The 20,470-nt window shown below is 29.7% G+C and overlaps 4 protein-coding genes and 2 pseudogenes across 6 annotated transcripts, besides 1 other annotated feature; 4 read left to right on the forward strand and 2 right to left on the reverse strand.

Annotated features, from left to right (window-relative positions):
• Positions 1-20,470: part of a mobile genetic element that runs on past both edges of the window.
• Positions 5,154-6,024, reverse strand: TVAGG3_0886330 (DNA/RNA polymerases family; the record flags this gene model as incomplete). The annotated part of the gene is made up of 1 exon (XM_051250658.1): positions 5,154-6,024. A coding segment is annotated over one exon (871 nt), but the record flags the coding sequence as incomplete, so codon positions are not given.
• On the reverse strand, positions 6,771-7,895 carry TVAGG3_0886340 (uncharacterized protein; the record flags this gene model as incomplete). The annotated part of the gene is made up of 1 exon (XM_051250659.1): positions 6,771-7,895. The coding sequence occupies one exon, from the start codon at positions 7,893-7,895 to the stop codon at positions 6,771-6,773; it is 1,125 nt and encodes a 374-aa protein (XP_051086134.1).
• On the forward strand, positions 10,918-11,361 carry TVAGG3_0886350 (protein of unknown function, DUF4108 family; the record flags this gene model as incomplete). Its single annotated transcript, XM_051250660.1, has 1 exon — positions 10,918-11,361. The coding sequence occupies one exon, from the start codon at positions 10,918-10,920 to the stop codon at positions 11,359-11,361; it is 444 nt and encodes a 147-aa protein (XP_051086135.1).
• TVAGG3_0886360 lies at positions 15,967-16,571 on the forward strand (annotated as a pseudogene). Its single transcript has one exon. A coding segment is annotated over exon 1 (605 nt).
• TVAGG3_0886370 (uncharacterized protein) lies at positions 17,831-18,309 on the forward strand (the record flags this gene model as incomplete). The annotated part of the gene is made up of 1 exon (XM_051250661.1): positions 17,831-18,309. A coding segment is annotated over one exon (479 nt), but the record flags the coding sequence as incomplete, so codon positions are not given.
• TVAGG3_0886380 lies at positions 18,829-19,661 on the forward strand (annotated as a pseudogene). Its single transcript has one exon. A coding segment is annotated over exon 1 (833 nt).

The raw sequence follows: 20,470 nt of genomic DNA on the forward strand, positions 1-20,470 counted from the left end.
ACTGTTTCAAGCTATTAATTCGTTACCTAATCATTTAATTAATGAAGCCTACGATAACGTTTATAACTTCTGCAGTTTAACAGAAAATGCAAAAAGTAATTTTGAAAAAGCACGTGATAGATATGCATATTTAATGACTTCTCCATTTGTTTTGGTGAAGATTCTAAAACTTTATCAAAAGGAATATTATGATGAATATGTTTTGCCTTTATTACGTAAGCCAAAAATAACATTTGATATAAAACTTGATGACTCGTTTTTGATAACAGATATTAGACGCAAGGCTGAAAATCATCAGTATAAAAACAGTTCTGAAGTAATTGAGGATTTATCACGTGTAATCCGTTTTGTAGATTGTGGAAACAAATATTTCATTCAAAAGGACTATAATATCCACGACAAAATGAATCAAATATCATTTGTTCTTCAGTCAAACATGAAAGAGTCACTCAAATGATTAAATTATTTAATGAAGAAGGTAAAACAATAACAGCATGGGACGTACTACTAAATCAATTGTCTTCATTAACCGTTAAGGGTGTTTGCTTTAAATCTGATTCCCCAGATGTTTTCTCAACGTTTCAAGGTTATAAATACAACATTCTTGAAAAGCTTGATTACTCAAAAATTGAGATGTTTATGGATTTCATTAAAGAAGCCATTTGTGATAATAACGATGAAGTGTATAAATACCTACTCGGCTGGATTGCATCAATGATTCAACATCCTGGAATCAAGAATGAAACAGCAATTATTTTGAAAGGACTTCAGGGAACAGGTAAAAACAGATTTACAGACATTATTTCTGAACTTCTCGCTGGTTATTCATGCAAAAACATTACTGAAATAAGTGAGTTAACGGGTAATTTCAACTCAGTAGTTGAAAATAAAATGTTTCTTGTACTTAATGAACTCAAGAATGTAGGTGAAGACAGACTCGCAAACTTCAACGCTTTGAAATCAATTATTACGGATAATGAGATTAGAATTAATGAAAAGAATCAACCCAGAAGAACTGCTCAGAACGTTGCAAACTTCATTTTCGTAACTAATAACGTTTACCCTGTCAAAATTGAAGTTGGAGACAGAAGATATGTAGTTTTAAGAGTTAATGGTAAATTCAAGGGTCAATTTGATTACTTCAAGAATTTAATGGATTCATGCACAAAGGAATTTTATGATAACCTTTTAACATATTTTATGCAATATGACCTTTCATCATTTAATGTACGAATCATTCCGATGACTGAAGCCAAACAAGATTTAATTGAATTATCAACAAATCCTTTAGATGTATGGATAAATACACATTATGATGAATTGAATGCAGGTATGACATGTAAAAATGCTCTATTCTGCAAACCATCAGACATGAAAGACAAAAACTTTCAAATGAGTATTAAGGATAAATGTGATAGGAAACAGATCAGAATAGATGGTAAACAAACATGGTGTTATGTTTTGAAAGAAGAAATGAAAGGATTATATAAACAGGTTGAACTAAACGATAATGAGGATTCATTTACTGACGATGAAATACCTGTAAATGATGCTTTATAAAGTATGATTGGAATTTATTTTTGCCTTCCTCTCGTGTTGTTGTCAAAATGTCATGTTGTCACATTTTTTCAGAGAAGTTAAATGACCTGGTGACACATGGTGACCTGGTGACACCTTCAGTTCTTCAAAAATAAGTCATAACTGCCTTCCTCCTGTGTTGTTGACACAATGTCATGTCGTCAACATGACAACCTGGTGACACCTTCAGTTCTTCAAAAATAAGTCATTATTGCCTTCCTCTCGTGTTGTTGTCAAAATGTCATGTCGTCAACATGACAACCTGGTGACACCTTCAGTTCTTCAAAAATAAGTCATTATTGCCTTCCTCTCGTGTTGTTGTCAAAATGTCATGTTGTCACTATTTTTTAAAGAAGTTAAATGACCTGGTGACACATGGTGACCTGGTGACACCTTCAGTTCTTCAAAAATAAGTCATAACTGCCTTCCTCCTGTGTTGTTGACACAATGTCATGTCGTCAACATGACAACCTGGTGACACCTTCAGTTCTTCAAAAATAAGTCATTATTGCCTTCCTCTCGTGTTGTTGTCAAAATGTCATGTTGTCACATTTTTTCAGAGAAGTTAAATGACCTGGTGACACATGGTGACCTGGTGACACCTTCAGTTCTTCAAAAATAAGTCATAACTGCCTTCCTCCTGTGTTGTTGACACAATGTCATGTCGTCAACATGACAACCTGGTGACACCTTCAGTTCTTCAAAAATAAGTCATTATTGCCTTCCTCTCGTGTTGTTGTCAAAATGTCATGTCGTCAACATGACAACCTGGTGACACCTTCAGTTCTTCAAAAATAAGTCATTATTGCCTTCCTCTCGTGTTGTTGTCAAAATGTCATGTTGTCACAAACTTTAGAACAGCATAATTTAAATTTTTATTTTTATCATAAATGAATACCCCACAAGCTCAAAATTTACCACGAATCATAACAAGGGAGGAAATGATAAAAATGATGCGAGAACTTGCTAAAAATAACAAACCACTTAAACTGAGAAAATGCGGTTATGCAGTAATGATGGAAAGAGAGATGTTGTCGAAGAGGAATAAAAATTAAGTTTGGATAGAGTTAAAAATTCATCTTTATTAAATTCATCTCTTCCAACCAATTTATTTATTCTATTAAATTCTTTTATTTTTGCTTCACTCAGTTTAATGATTGAACGGTAAGTTTCTAATTTTTCGATTATTTCTTTATCGTTTTCAACCTCACCACATTGCGGCTTCTTTTTGTAATAACATATTTTTGATTTAATTCTGTTTAGTTTCTTTTTATATTCATCGTCTGGACTCTTGACTGCTTCGTTGTCACTATCATTTCTTACGAAATAAAAAAATTAAATATTATTTAAATATAATGGAGTAATAAAATAAATCGGAATTTCTATTAATTTATTGTCAACTTCAACTAATACATTGCCGTTAATATATCTAACAAATTCAGCTATTGTGTCAAATCTTCGTCTTCTTTTTGTCATTGATTTATCAGTTTTTCCATAATCGAGATGAATCAAAACTTTATCCCCTTGTTTAAAATTCATGAACCCCGAATTAATTTGTTTCACGTTTAACATCATTCAACCTTTCCATTTGCTTTCTAATATATTCCCATTCTTTGAAATATCATTTTTCATTTCACTGGTTTCATGTTAATAGTTCTATCTATGCCATGTATTATTGTAATAATATACTAACTGCTGTATGATGGAGTCATGATTTCCATCCCAGTATATCTGACCGTTAACCCCTAACGCATCTCTAAGAGTTCTCATTACCGCATCAACTATTTTATTATGAAACGTATATGGAGAGGATGAGAAGTAAAAAATTAATTTGTGGGAAATAATGAGTCATAGCTGCCTGAAATCCTTTATCACCATCACCCCTGATATTATCTACTCTTTCCTGATCTAGTAAGTATTGAATAGCTCTTCTTGTTTCCTGTTCTGTTTTCCCTTTCACCGGAATGCAATATAAATATCTAGTGTTAATGTTAATGGCAAATAAATAAGTAATATTTCCTTTTGAATATTCCAGATGATCATTTCGTATGAATATGGATATGGTGCAAATGAAGGGCGACTAAATTTTTCCTTTAACGGTTGAATTTTCGGGTCAATTGGTTTATTTAATATCTTGAAATCCTTTTTAAATCTTTTTGCTTCTTTAATGTTTGAAATGGATATAATAAAGTGAATGATGAAGGATTAACTGAAGGAGGAGGAGGTACTACTGTTGGAGGTTTTGGTGTTGCAAGTGGTTTAATTTTATCTGCTTTGATTTTGGAATTCATTCCCCTTCATTAATTCTGGATGTATTCTATTCATTTGTTTTAAATATGCTGTATATAAAGGTTTGATATACTTTCCCGCTTCGAGTTTATGTTGAAGGATGAATTCCAAAAGTTGATCTTCATTTAAAAGTCGGGCTGAATGTGGTTTAACTAATGAATCATAAATTAAAGCTTGTGCATCATTTATGAGCTGCTGAACCTGGGTGTTTTGCACCTTTTGTTTTTGTTCCTTTGGCTTTTGCGGCTCGGGATTATATAATTTATATAATTCATCAATATCTTCTTCTGTTAATACTTTATTTTTGAAATCTTTCAACTGTTTAAGTTGTGATTTAGTTTTTCCCTTTGAATATTCATTATTTTTAATTTTGTCTTTAATTTCAGAAATTATTTTATTATGATATTTCAAAATTTCATTTTTATAATATGGATAATAATATTCCATATCATCACCCGTTATATTGTTATTATATTTTTGAAGATATGCTTTTAATTCATAATAATTAAGAAAATTTTGATTAAATACTAAATCATCAATTAAATTTTTTAAATCTACGCTATTCATTTATATAAAAATAAAATAAGTGTTTTAAATAAATGGCATACAACATCCATTTTCACAACATACAGCTTTAGTGTGTGCTCCTGTTAATGCAGTCTTACCAATTGTTAAGCGAGTCATTGACCCATTTTTAAGTTGTAAATTAATATTTTGACCATCAAATATCACTTTATCATTTATTATATCCAAATAATTTTTAGGTGTTAATTGCTTATTTTGTCGTAAACTTACACCTTTCATTTTTTGTGCAATCTTTTTGAAGGAGTCTTCACCAATCATTCCGTTGAATGATGTATAACACTTAGGGCATAAAGCAACCATGTTATCTCCTTGTTTCTCAATTGCTAAACCCAATAACTTCTTCTCATGTGCTTTTTCTTCAGCTTTATTCTTTAATTTAGGTTTAAATTTCTCATCAAAACAGAAGAAATCAAAAGGTGCGAATTTGAAAATGTTTTTATCATAAAATTTTTTATCGGTTACAATCGCTTGAAATGCTTGAGTGTTCGGAAGATTTGGGTCGCCAGCGATTGCCCAATATGATGAATCAGTATCACCTTCAATGAAATGAAAACGATTAACATCCATGCATTTATACATAAAATCATAAATGAAAACCAAATACCAGTATTTTGCGTTATCTAAAGTGAAGAATGCCTCTTGTAAACATGTTTCACATCTATAAAATCTATCTTTGAGCATCACTTGATATGTATCCTCACCTATTTCTCTTATGTTTTTAAACTTATTTGCCATACATGCAACGCGTGCCTTCTGTGCATTCATTATTTTAGTCTTCGCGTAATTTTGTGTATTCATTGCATCGTAACCATATGATCCATTAAGTGAAATTTTGCAAAATAAACTTTTTCCTTTATTTCCTTCTAATTCAGCCTTTTGTCTTTCGTTCATAAATTTGTTCGCAAATTCATTAAAACAAGTGTTTTTCGTGAATGTTAAAATTGATTGAATATCATCGATGATAAAATGAAATCTGTCGATTAGATACCAAAGATAATAAGAAGAAAATGGTTGATATTGGTTGTGTGTTGATGCTAACTGAGTTAATTTCATCTGTTTCTGGTCAACCGGTAGATTGTTTGATTTCATGTAATTATACATAAAACCACCAATTGTTTTTTCATCTGTGATAATATCTAAGTTTCTTATTATCGGTAAAAAGTTTATGTAATCATTAATGTATTTTTCATCAATGTGACCCTTTACTTCAGCCACGAATAAAGTATTTTTCTTTCTAATAATTCCCAGTGCTTTTGCTTTCTTTGTTGCTGTATCACAAATGATAACACCATTCAATCTTCCCGGCATATACATTTTATGATCGGTGTATTGAATGAAATCATGAGGATTTGATGAAAATGATGAAGGATATAATGAATTGAAATCAACACCAACGAAATGAGTCATGATGTTGGAAGTGTCCTCATTTGATACTGTTTTAGTTTCTGGACTATATGAAAGTTTATTAATGTGCGTGATTCCTTTAAGATTTACTCTATGTTGAACATTTGATAGACCACCAGTAATTCCATTACGGAGGATGTGATAAGCTTCCACTGAATCTAAAGTCATTGGTAAATTATTTTTTAATGCATAATTTCTTAAATTAATTCTTAAACGTTGAACTTCTTCATCTTTATTTGATTTACGACATTGCAATAACAACACATTAACTGACAATTTTCTTTAGTATGTGGTTTTTTCATTATCAATTCTATCCAATGTTGGTTTATTTGCATATGTAAACGCTTTACCACACAACATTTAGATGAAAGGATTAAATCGTGAAAATATGTTGATAGTCATCCATTGAAACATTATTTTTGGTATCTCTTTTCACCTTTTCATCTTGTTTCTTATATGATTCAATTTTATATTTCCAATACTTTTTCGTTAATTCAAAACTTGATTCCACATTTTCTTCTTCTGGATATGTTTCGTTAGGATTGAAGTCTTTATATGCTAAAGCGTAACGAATCATTGATGCATTAGATGATAATGAAAGATTATGGAGCATGTCAATTTTATAAACAAATGTTTCTTCAATAATTTTATCAATTGGGTCAATCATAATTTCAACGTCTTTATTGCAATAATGAATAAAATATTCTAATCTATTCTCAAAATTTTTAGCATCATTGAGATATATTTGATAATCTATCTGATATTGTTTCTTGTGTTAATGCTGAATAAAATGAATCTTGAGTGAATGGTTCCTTTTTATATAATTCTTCTTCGTAATTCCCATGTGATGAATTGATATGGGAAAAAGGATTTAACACGTGTTTTATTGTTTCCGAAATCTTGAGTGAATTGGTCTAATGTCCACCCGCTATATAATTTCTGATGTCAATAAATCTCAATTCATATGGAACGTTTGTTTTCTTTACAATGATTTGCTTAAATTGTGAAGAAGAACCCAGCATTGATTTTATCTTCCATTTTGCAGTATTTAAATCACGAAGAATTAAATTTAAATCAAACTTTCCCGAATTAAAACCTATGATATTCACTTTATTGAATTCCTCATCTAGAAGTTCTTTAAATGCTTCCTTCTGTTTCTCATTTAATGTATTCATTAATTCTTCATATTGTTCAATATTTGATTTAGCAACTAATGAACAGGTTGAAAATAAAAATTCAATCCAATCAGAGATGAACGAATCACTTGATGTTAAGCAAAAATTCCTTGTATATGTTTTATCGTTTAATTTAACCGTTGATGATACCATAAATGGTTTTAAGTAAGCGTTCAAAGTTGCACATTCAGAAAGTAGAAGTTCTTCTTTAGTCTCTAATGTTTCGAAGTCAAAAGTAATATAATATCTTGTTGGTTTATAATATTCCTGCAAATTATGTGCTAATAGCCACTGATATATCTTCTGTTTCGTGATATGTGGTGCATATGGTTGTTGTGTGTTTTGCAATTGAACGTCTTGAATTAATCTTCCATTATTTTCTTTACATTTCTCACAATGTTTTAAAAATCTTCTTTGGTTTTTCCTTTCTGGATCATCACGGATAGAATATACTTCTTCTTTGCAAAAGGAGCAAACTTTATATCCTGTGAGTGCTTCAACGTCTGTTATTCTGTCAGCGTGAAGTTTTCCACATGGACTCTGTGTTAATAAAATATTTACTGTTTCAAATTCTGGATCTATCATTATTGATTCCACTAATGGAAAGTCTACCTTATTTATGTCCACGTCTTCTGGTTGAGGATCACAATATATAAAATCAATATTAACGTTTAACATTCTTGCTAACCTCTCACTTTCTGATGAAATGTCAAACCCTTCATATGCATCTATGGCTTCATTTAAATAACTTCTACGAGTTTTAGGATTAACACCATCAGGAATGTTATAGAAGCGTTTAAATAACCTTCTACCTTCTGCTCTAATTTGATTATCATTCATTTTAGCCGTTCCGTTTTTGTTCATTTATGTAAGAATAAAAATTAAAAAATAAAAATAAAGTTTATTTTTTTAAAGTCTGAGACTCAGAGAGTCCAGGGCTAAAGTCCATAAAATGAATTAAGAACACATAAATTTTTATCATCTGCGACGTGACGAATACATTTTAATTTACTCAAGAATGCGTACCCTGATACATTAAATCTAATTCCTGTCTTATTTAATTTCACAACTTTGAAAAGGAATGTATGAATAGCTATGAAATGATGACGAGATGATTTATGTGTTGCTTCCATTTTTTCTGAAATAAATGAATAAATATAATGTTTATAAGTTTTCATATCTTTTATGTTCTTAATAACGAATGGAATAGATCTTTCCACTTCGTCCTCCTTCGGAGCTGTTCTTTCATATGAAACATCAACGGTATCTTCAACAATGAAACCACAATCGCATAAAATTTTATATGTACCAATTGTTTCTTTTGATATTTTATCTAACAAATCAAAAACTTTATCAACACCTGTACATTTATTTAAATAATAATTTGTGTAAATATCATGGTCTTCTTTCTTAATCGTATTTGTTGCATATGTCATTTTTCAGTGCTTTTTTGAATTTTTCAGAATCAAGAGGAGGTGAAAGTAATATACATGGATAATCTCCATCGTCAATAAATTGTAACTTATGTTTATGAATAAATTTTGTGCCTTCTTCTGAAAGTGTTTCGTCAATATCACCATCTAATAAATTTTTAGTAGATTCCAAAAAGTAATTTTTATATCTTTCCTCATGTGATTTTTGAACTTCTGATTCTGAAGCTGGGATATTCATTAAATCCTCTACTTCATTTTCAGCATTTCTTAATTCTTTAATTTTTCATCTATTTCATTTCTTAATTGTTCCAATTTCTCAATCTCATCGTTATAATATTCATCTTGTTTAATTTTTTCTTCAAAATATTCAGGAGGTGTTTCAAGGCTCTCTGAGCCCAGGTCCTCTGGACCATAAAGAGGAATATTCTCCTGTTTTTCAACTTTTTTGGGATATAAATATCTCATTATAGCCTTTTTAGTAATTGGTCCGTTATATTTAAATTCATTCAACAATCTGGAAAACTCTTTCACATTCTGCATATATGTTGGATAAGAACCGTCTCCAAAATTTTCTAAAATATTTTCTAATTCTGAATTAGTGAACTTTAAAGATTTCAATGAATTAGTTGTTATACTCATTTATTATAAAATAAAAGATAAAAAATATTTTTGATTAATAAGGAATTAATTTCATTTTATGTCTTATAATGTGCGCATATGTATTTAAAAGGCATTCATTGAATTGCTTTTCAATCTCTTTCTTTTTTTCATCTTCGAATATTATATCATTTTCATGTTCGAAGCTTGTAAGTTTGTTATCTTCAAATATTATATTAGTTTCATATATCAAATTATGATATCGGTCATATTCTTTTAAGTGATAAATAAATACAAAATTTACGGTTCCTTTAATTTTAAATTCAAAATTAATTTTACAACAGCTTTGTGGATCAATTAGTAAATCAATCAAATAATGTTCAAAATCAGATATTATTCTTTTTCCATACATTTTATATTAAATAAAAAATTGACACCATATTTGGAATCTATGCAAAATATATTCTTTTTATTAATGATAATATAGGAATTGTAGGAATAAAAACTTTTTATAAATTATTCATAAATTTTTAAAATCTGCTATTCAGAAGTATGTTCAAAAATCATTCAATTATGTGAGATTCTTACGATTACAAAAAAGGTCACACAACCCGCACTCATATACTACTCAGAATATAAAGCATTTTAATCATCTAAACAAATTTTAAAGCATGATAGTCAAAATAAAAGATGTCATGCCAAAGGGAATTTTCTAGGGTTGTTAAAAATATCAAAAATTAGCGTTTTGAAGACACCATGGTGTCTTATAATTTTCCCTTCCTTATTGGCGTGTAGAAATAAATGCGCCAATAGATTGAAGAAGAAGAATTGTTTTTCTCTTAATGAACTTTAATCCTTTTGATATAAGAATATTAAAAACATTAATATAATTTCGATTTCGGAAATTAAATTTCCAAATTTCTTGTCGATTTGGGAAATAACAGGATCCCGCATCCAATACGCAACAACAAAACACAAAACACACTTTTTGGTTCTTTCATCGATTTAATCGTAATTAGTAGTATATGAGTGCGGGTTGTGTGACTTTTTTTGTTACATCTATATATAGACGATGCATTAAAATATATTTATTTATAAATCATTAAAAAATTAACATTAATTTTAAAATAATTTATTTTTTATTTTTTATAAAAGAAACTATATATAGATGATGTCAGATATTCCGCGATTAATTAAACATTGTTTAAATCCTGAATGGGTTAAACTTCAATTTAAAAATGAAGATTGTGAATTATTAAATGAATATGAAAGCCAAAATAAGCTAATGAGGTATAAATATAATGATAAAGAATATTTAATTTCATGGAATCAATGGAGTCATAATCAAAGACCTCATAAACGAGAAGAAGAAATTGAAAATAATGAAATGGAAATCATTGATGACATTAAAGAGGATGGAATTCCTAAATTTTGTAGAAAAACCTTTAGAACTAAGTTAGGAGCATATAAACGTAGAGTATTAAATCCTGAATATCTTAAACATATATTTAAAAAGGAAGACTGTGAATTATTAAACGTTAATGAATATGAAAATGCTAAATCAAAACTGAGATATAAATATATTGGAAGTGATGAAAGGTGTAAAGATAAAGATAAAGTTTATACAGTTTCATATAATAACTGGCACACGTTGGGATAAGAAAACATTTAGGAGATTATGGAAAGTTCTGAATTCTTAAATCTAGTATGTATGAGAGAGTAAAAGAAATTAGAATAATTATTTCATGAATAAAAAAATAAACTTTAAAAATTCATGTCTTACATTTTTTGAATAATTTATTTTTTTAATTCGTATGAAAATGAGTGGATCAAGATTCGTAACCGTCAATCAATTAATGGATGTTCTTTCACCAATTCTTGAAAATGTTAAACAAGTAGATGTTTATTTCGATGATTATGTAGAAAGTATATATTATAAAGGTAAGTTTAATATTAAACCTATTGCTTTTGCATTTGATAATAAATTAATTGAAAATGCAAAAATTTGGGAATTAATTCCAGATATTGAATTTATAACAAATATTAATGATAAATGGTTTAAACGAATTCCAACCACAAAAGTTCTTTGTAAATTAATGATCAAAACTGAGGAAAAAGAATTTAACGGGTTTAAATATCATCCAAATAAAGTTTCAGAACTAGAAAATGAAAAACTTCAGAAAAAATTAAACGATAGACTTTCAAATGATCGTATTGAAAAAATAAATAAACTAGCAGAAGTTGCATTTAATAATGAAATATTTGATGAATATAACCTTGAACTCAGTGATGGACTTTAAGTCCTGGGCACTTTGTGCCTTGAGCTTTAAGGACCCGGGCTCAACGAGTCATGATTTATGAAATCAATAATTTGATTTATTCGCTCTTCAATAATTTCTATTCTTTTTGTTAAATCATCAATTTTCATTAATGAGGTGATTCTTGATTGAGGAATAGATTTTAAACTAACAACACCTTTTATTTTTGAAATTTTGAATCCATGACCCTCCGGGTCTTGGACTCTGTCCTCAACTTTAAACATTTTATTCAATTTACATGTTGTCAATTCTTCAAATAATTTTTTATTATTAGCATAATAGTCATTAAATTCATCAACAGATGAAAAAATTTTTATTTCAGTAATTGGTTTAACAACGTTTATTTTTTGTTGAACATTTTCACTTTCATTTATTTCTTCCTCCTCTGTTTCATTTATTTTTAAAATCGGTTTCATTTATCATTAAATAAAAAATTAGAATATAAGTGATGAAATATATTTTTTAATTAATATTAAATCAGAGATGGCGGCAGGATTCTTTAAAAAATTATGGGAAGGAATTAAGAAAGCTGCAAGTTGGGTTCATCAAAAGATTATTAAACCCGTTGCAAACTTTTTGGCACCAGTAGCGAAAACGGCAGGAACTATCATAGGAGGAGTATTAGGTGCTAAAGCAGGTAATCCGGCGATGGGAGCACAAGCAGGTAACGCAGTTGGTGGAATTGCTGAAGGAATACTTAATAAAATAGGGGGTAGATAGTGGAAAAATAAATAAATATTATTTTTATCTTAGTATCGGTTGTAGTCGACGATAAACCTTATCTCCTTTATTTAATACTTCCCTTACCGGAACATTAGGTGCTATTTGTTCAGCAACGTCACTAATTGCTTCTTTATTCTTAAATATCCAATTTGCTCCTTTCTTAATCCCTTCCCAAACTTTATGCGCTCCTCTTTTTACTTTATCCCACAGTTTCTTAAAGAATCCTGCAGCCATAGTTGATTATTTCATTAAAATTAAAAATTCATTTTCATCTTTTAATTTTGATTTTTTATTTAATAATAAATGACGACTAACTATTTAGTGCCAAACACTAAACCGATTAATGGAAATGTATTTCATTCATTCGAAAAGATAAATGAAATATTCGCAAAGAATGACGGTAGAAGATATTATAGAGAACTTGAAAGTTCATGCTATGACTCTGATGCTCCATATTTTGATGATAAACAAACTCATTTAAGAATTACAAATCCGGCTCATGATGTGAACCAATTAGGTGACACATATATTAAACGCAAAGTTAAAGCAACTCTAGTTTCAAATAAAGCTTTCACATGTGATGCCGCTTTTAAATGCATGCGTTTATTCGTTGGTTACAAATCATCAAATCAAAGCTTTAAGCAATTAGAAGTAGAAACCGAAAGAGGTGATGCGGTTATCTTCAGATGGATTGCGCCCGTGAATCTTTCGCATTTGCAACATATAAACCAAAATCAGAAAGGAAAGTTAAAAAGTTTGTTCATTCGTTATATAATAATGTTCAAAAATATGATAACTCAGTATGTGGTAAATATATTGACCCTTCAGAAGTTTTCAAGAAAGCAAATGAAGAAGTTGATGTCACTTTTGATATGATTATTCCGGTAAATGATTTGTTAGCATTTCAGGCGTTCGATGATTATCCTAAATCATTTGGTGAAATCATTCTTAAATATTATGTTTTCAGGGATACTTTAGTATTTTGTCAGGTTGACCCGTTAAGAGTTGCTGATTTACAAAATTACGTTTATGAAAAGATAACTGATGAAAATTATGAAAAGATTATGAATCATGTTTATAAATATGATCGCAAATTCCAACAAATCGGACTTCCTGCCAAATTAATTACAAGCTTAGCCACTACATCTGCTGACGCAACAGTTGAAGACGTTATTATTTCATGCACAAAGATGGAAGTTTTAGAGGATAAATGCATTACACCAGGATACGGTTTAATTGAAGAATCAGTTAAAGCAATACCACGTTTATTTAGTAAGGAAGATCCATTCATGATTCCAGCTCAACATATTGACGTTCGTTCACTAAATGGAGGTTGCATCACTCCTGAAGGTATTAGCTCAGATTTCTCATACGCTCTTCATAATGTTACAGATGTTGTGTTAACATTTCCGAAGAATGCAATGCAAAGAACGGTTTTAGAAAATCCAATGCTTCGAGGTCTTCAGGTCACTATAGATTCCAGAAACTTCCCCGATCAAGCGATGACCACAGTGGGTGACATATTCTTTACACGTATGCTTCAAGCTTCTGATTTAGATGGAGTGAATGAATGCACAGAAGAATACGAGGACTCATTAACTAGACCACTGAATGATGATGATGGCACACCATTAGCTAGAACATGGAAAGACCAAACTTCATTCTTATGCACTATTCCAGTTCAACGTGATGGAGCGGGTATATTCTTTGATGGATTAGAAACTTTCAACTCACAAGTTACAGTACAAGTGAAAGCTTATCCAATCATTCAGGGTGAAAATGACACTTACTGTTCAAAAGTGACAAATCCTCCTCAGGTTTGGTTTACTAGGACTACATATTGGACATGGACACCGGATGAAGGTTTGAAATATCATCCAACAGGTACACCACCGCAGTATAGAAGTTCATATGATGAAATATTGATGAATAGAAATGTTTAAAATTATAAATTTATTTTTGATTAAATGGATTTAAATTCATCCACCCCTTATGAAGAATTAGCAGGAGTATATAATACATACGTAGATGATATGATTAATGAAGCATTGAGTGATAATAGAAATGCTCTATCTAAGGAAAAATTAATGAAAATTCCATATTCTGAATGTTACTTAAATTCAATCACTGCAGCAATTGGTAAACAAAATAAAGGTAAAACATTAACGATATTAAAACAAATTATCATTATTGCTAACACTTCACCCTATTCACATGTGTTAATTTATATCAACCGTTCAGGTTCACCTTCAGATGATACATTTGAATCTTTAAAGCATTTAATCAAAATTCCAATTATTTATTTATCACAAGAAGAAGCAGAAGATTATTTAAAAAACTTTGTAATGTATAAAGAATTATATAATACAATCAAGAAGCAAGGATTAGAGGATAAAATTATTGATAAACAACGGGATGAATTATTTGAAACACTTTCTATTTCAAATTTTGATAGAGAATTTTTGCATTCACTCATTTTTCTAGATGATGCGGTGAAATCAAAACTAATAACTAATGAGAAATCATATTTTAATCAATTATTAACTCAATGTCGACACATTCAGTGTTCATTCTTCATGGCTGTTCAATACTTTAAAGCATTAAGCACAAACATTAAATCAAACCTGTCCACCCTTTTCATTTTCAGTGGTTTTAGTCGTCAACAGTTGAACGTTATGCTTTATCAAGTGAATTTACCAATGAGCATTAATGAACTTTACACACAATATCAACAATTAGGAGAACATGGAAAAATAATAGTTGATTTAAATAAAGGTTCCATTAAATTCGAATAACTTTTTATAATTAATTTTTATTTTTTATTTATAATTAAACATGACAGAAATTGCAAATCTTCTACAGGTTCCATTAAAACAAGGAACAAACAAAAAGGGTGCATATAATAGAACTATGAAAGTTCCAGACGGAATGAAAGAATTAGTCCACATTGTTGCCGGTCTTCAAAAGGATGTTAAACAAATGAGAAACGTTTTAACATTACCAGAAGCTCAAGCATATGCCAAACGTCACGGACCAAATTGGGAAGCACACGAAGCAGACATTACGGGTCCAAATGGAAAACCTGATGGAATAAATGAAGTTTTCGTTACTGATGGTCAAGGAAATATTAAAGTCATAAATGGGTATAAATTAACAATGACGGATTATCCTAAACGTAAAGCATATAATGAACATTATCCTATGCAATTTGATGAAAATGGAAAAGCTGTTAAACAATACATTGGAGAAGGTGAAAATGGTCCAATTAATTCATACCGTCATAATCCATATTCTTACTTCAATGAAGAATTAAATGCTATTGAAGAGGGACCGGATGGATTACCACGATATTCTAACCAGTTTGATGGTCAATATGCAAATTTAAGACCTGAAATTCCAGCTAAGAAATTCTTTAAAGTTGCTTTATTCGATCCAGTTTTCGCAAATGTTAAAGATGAACTTAAACAGCAATTCCAACCAATTATAGTAGCAAGAATTGCATCAGGTGCTTTATCTCAAGCATTCAAAGATTTAATTAAGAAACCATTATATCAGCAACGAGGTTTAACTTATGATTTAGTTAAGGAATCAGATAAAAGAAAATTTGAGAAATCAGATGATTATAAGAATGCAATTAATGAATATATTCGGTCTATTAATTTCGATGAAAATGCTAAAAATCAACTTCATGAACAAATACAGGAAATAATAGATTCAAAAGTTCCAGCAAAATAAAAGTTTAAATATATTTTTTTATTCGAATATAAATGAGAAGACGTTTCACTAGTCAAAAGAACACTAACGCAAAAGCAGAGATTACGGTTGGTTATAACGTAAATGATGATAAATCACGAATTATTCAAAATGTTAAAGTTAATGTTAGTCCTGAATTAACAAGGTCAGCAACTCAACCAAATTTATTAACTCGTGACTTACCGAAGAATGAGGAGAATGAAGAAAACCGTGAGAATGGAGACCCAATCATTTTATCTGAACCTGGTAAAGAACCTGTTGAAATTCCCACTTATCCAACATACCCCCCACCTCTTTCATCAAACATCGAGAACCCAGGAATCTACGATTACAGTCGCAATGCGCCATATAAAATAGACATTAATTCTGAATTAATGAAAATTTACCGTGATATCATAACTGATAATTATGATTCAATAATAAATTTAATTGACCAATCCGGTTTAATTATTTTACCTTATGAATCATTAATTCACATTATCGCCATTCTTTGTGATGTTCAAGATTCAGACGTGAAGATTCAATTTTTCATAGATGATGAGGTTTCATGCTGCGGAACAGTTGCAAAAATAAATCCTATAAAGGATATTAGCACAATTAAGATATCAAAGAACGGAACAACAACTGAACTTCATTTAACATATAATGATATTTATAATAAAATAGTTGATGAATATAAAATATCACTTGAAAAATTCTTTGTTAAGGCTATTTAATATTCAAGCATTAACATTATCGAATAATAATCCTTTGAATCATAATCGATAATAATTGACCTTTCACCAGTTTCTATCGTTTGTTTTATTTCTTTTTGTTCCCCACTATCCGGATCGGTCATTGTAATTGTTTTTGTTATAGTATCAGCTTTATCTTTAACTTCAATCTTTTTTCCATCGGGATATTTAAACCAAAATTCCAAAAATTCGATATTGTCAATCTGTTCATATTTTAATCTATCAATTACATTTTTAATACCATCTGAAAATCTTATGAAATGGTCATTATATGGGTTTGATTGAACTAAATTTGAATGAAGTGAAATATAACCTGATGATGAATATGACATCGACTCATATTTTCTGAAAACACTAAAATTTATAACATGAATGAATTTCTTATTCGTTGAATTTATGAATTCTTGAGGTAATCTTATTCTAGTTTTATTTATCACTGGAAAATAACGCTTTACCATATTTTTAATCGTAATAAAAAAATGTCAATTATCAATATTATTTCGAATAATAACTGTGAATTAAATTTAACAGTTAGCGGAATTTATAATGTTACTCTCGTTTCTGTGAGTGGTAAATTTAATCCCATTCTTTTAGACCCTTCAGATTATATATCATTTATTAAAGATGACCATGAGCCGCATAGCGGCGGGGTCGTAGACCTAAAAACGTATGATATGTATATAAATAATGTGATAACGAAATGGGATATTAACATGATTTTAAGTTATTTAAATGAATCATTTATCGTATGGTATGAAGAAAATTTTAAATCAAAACCTGATAAACTTTTTGAACTTGATGAAATAAATAACCTTATTAAATTTCCGCTGAAAATTAAATTTTGTACTCCTCGTCTTCGTTCATTGTTGGGGATATTAAATTTTGAAAAAGATGTTGGGGATGTTTTGTATTCTGACACTGGTTCTAATTTCATTTTAATCAAATGTGATAAAGTTAATACCCCAATGAGATTTTCACATCAAACATTAGACCCTAACTCTTACCCATCAATACAAAACATTTTATCCATCAACTTAAACATATTTTCTTTATCATATCCGTTTCAATTATCCGGGAATTCATTTATTCTTCATTCAAAAGATTTATCAAATATTAAATTTAGAATAACTGACCTATTTGATTGTGATTTAGAATTTATGAATGAAATATTATGGCAATTTCAAATAGAAAAAATAGCTGATGAGATAACAGATTAAATATTTATTTTTAAATCGTAATAAATGATTAAACAACAGCAACCACAGACCATTACATACGCCATATATGCATATAATTCAAAGACGGCAGAACAAACGCAAATGTTGAAATATGGAGATTTGGAGATAGTATTGAAAAATGACCATTTCGAATTCGTTTGCAAAGGTGGTGCAGTGATATCAAATATAAAAGAAATTTTATTTATGAATTCAAAAATTAAAGGAATAACGGATGATATAACATCAATTCCACCAGAAGAACAAAGATATTACGCATTAAATGCATTTCCTAAAGTTTTGAAGATTGGAAGATTTAATTTAAATGAGGAATTCATAAAAGGTTTCCTAAATGACATAATGAAGAAAGCAGATAAGGAATATGTTAACGATGAGTTAGCAAAGAAAGCAGATATATCATTTGTTAACGATGAGTTAGCAAAGAAAGCAGATAAGGAATATGTTAACGATGAGTTAGCAAAGAAAGCAGATATATCATTTGTTAACGATGAGTTAGCAAAGAAGGCAGATAAGGAATATGTTAACGATGAGTTAGCAAAGAAGGCAGATAAGGAATATGTTAATGAAAAAGATAATGAAATTATAGAAAGGGTTGAATGGTATCATGAACGGACATCGAAGATTCTTAAAACTAAAGCTGATACAGGATGGGTTTCAGAATGTTTAGACCTTAAAGCAGATATATCATTTGTTAACGATGAGTTAGGGAAGAAAGCAGATAAGGAATATGTTAACGATGAGTTAGCAAAGAAGCAGATAAGGAATATGTTAACGATGAGTTAGCAAAGAAGGCAGATAAGGAATATGTTAACGATGAGTTAGCAAAGAAAGCAGATATATCATTTGTTAACGAAATATACCAAAGTTTAGTTGGAACAAAAAATATTGAAACTATTGTTGGCGACTTTTCTGTCAATGAAGAAAACAAATATTTTAGATGGGAGTTTGTACAGTCCTTAAGAAATGGTATACGGTATAAACTCATTCCGAAAAATAACAATGAAATGTATGTAGGCTATATAAAGAATAATGGCACACAAGTTAAAGTTCCATTAGACAACAACTGCTACTTAAACTTATATGGAGACGAACAAAAGAAATATTTAAGAGTTTATGAAATGACGGATATGACATTGTCTAACGTAGCTCCAGCACCGTATTATTATGACTATGGTGTTGACGCACATGTAGACCCAAAAAAGCAAACATTATATTTAGATTATTATAGATATAAAAGATATAATGCAATAGAAAAAACGAGAATAGTATACTATTATGAAGATGACAAAAATAAATATTATAGTCAAGATTTTACATACCCTGAAAACATAAGATTATATTATAAAAAATATTCTGACACAAACCAGAAGAAACCCGAAATAGTTACACTATATTTTAAGTTCAAAAGAGACAATCCTATAATATCTCATATGTTTGATTTAATGAACCCAGTAGGTTCTATTTATACATCTATGGATGTGAGAGGTCCTCAAGCAATGTTTGGTGTTGGTGCATGGGAACAAATAGTCGACAGGTTTTTGTATTGTGCAAACTCTTCAAAGGAAACAGGGGGAAGTAAAACAATTACGGGTGAAAATTTACCTGCACACAGTCACTACATAGATTTAAGCACATCTCAAGCAGTTGGCATAAGCATAGATATTGGGATTGGTCAGGAATGACAAAAGGTAAAGGATATGATGTTAAAGATGATGTTAAATTTGCCATAAATTGTTACTGGAGTGACACTCAGGGAGAAGGAAACCATACACATCGCGTTTCAGGATATACACAAACAACGGGACAAAGTAAAGATTACATGCCACCATTTATGACTGTATTCGCATGGTATAGAGTTCAATGAACGCTCAATGTTTGTGAAACAAACTTTAGGAGCTCCAAAAGAGCAAACAGCATAATTTAAATTTTTATTTTAGTATAAATGAAGATTCTACCATATGGTGTTATTGGAAGAGATAAAGATGGAAACCCAATATTTGATCCAAAGTTAAAATTAAAGTTACTGACAAGACAACAACTTGAAAAGTTGCTGAAACCAAAACAGAATGAAAAATGAGAAAATGAGAAAATGAGAAAGAAAAAAAATTTAAATTATGCAATTTTATTTTTATCATAAATGACCAAATTAATTAAGCCAACTATTTCTAAATTAATGATACCAATGAAATCATTTCATGGAGTACTTATCCAGGTTCTTCACAATTAGCCGGGGCAAGTGTTGTGACTCAAGGTGGAACATTAGCGAATCCATTCAAATTATTAACTAAAGATGAACTTAATAAAATGATGATAAAATAACTGATAACAAAATTTTATTTCACTACTACCATAAAAACAGGTGAAAAAACAGGTGATATCTCACCTCTTCACCTAAATTATATTTTAGGTCAAAGCTTCCACGAGAGAAAAGATTCCTCATTCGCTAAGGATTCCAAAAATGAAAAAATCATTGATTTCGGCTGAGAAAAAACAGCAAAACCCTTCTTCCACGGGAACAAAGAAATAAAGAAGAAATAAAGAAGAAATAAAGAAGAATAAAGTAAATTTTTTATTTATTCCCGTGGAAGATAGAGCACTTTTATGATACTTTTTATTCACGACAAACAAGACAAACAAAGAAAATAA

The sequence above is a fragment of the Trichomonas vaginalis genome, chromosome VI, assembly GCF_026262505.1.
Source record: "Trichomonas vaginalis G3 chromosome VI, whole genome shotgun sequence".
NCBI lineage: Eukaryota > Parabasalia > Trichomonadida > Trichomonadidae > Trichomonas > Trichomonas vaginalis.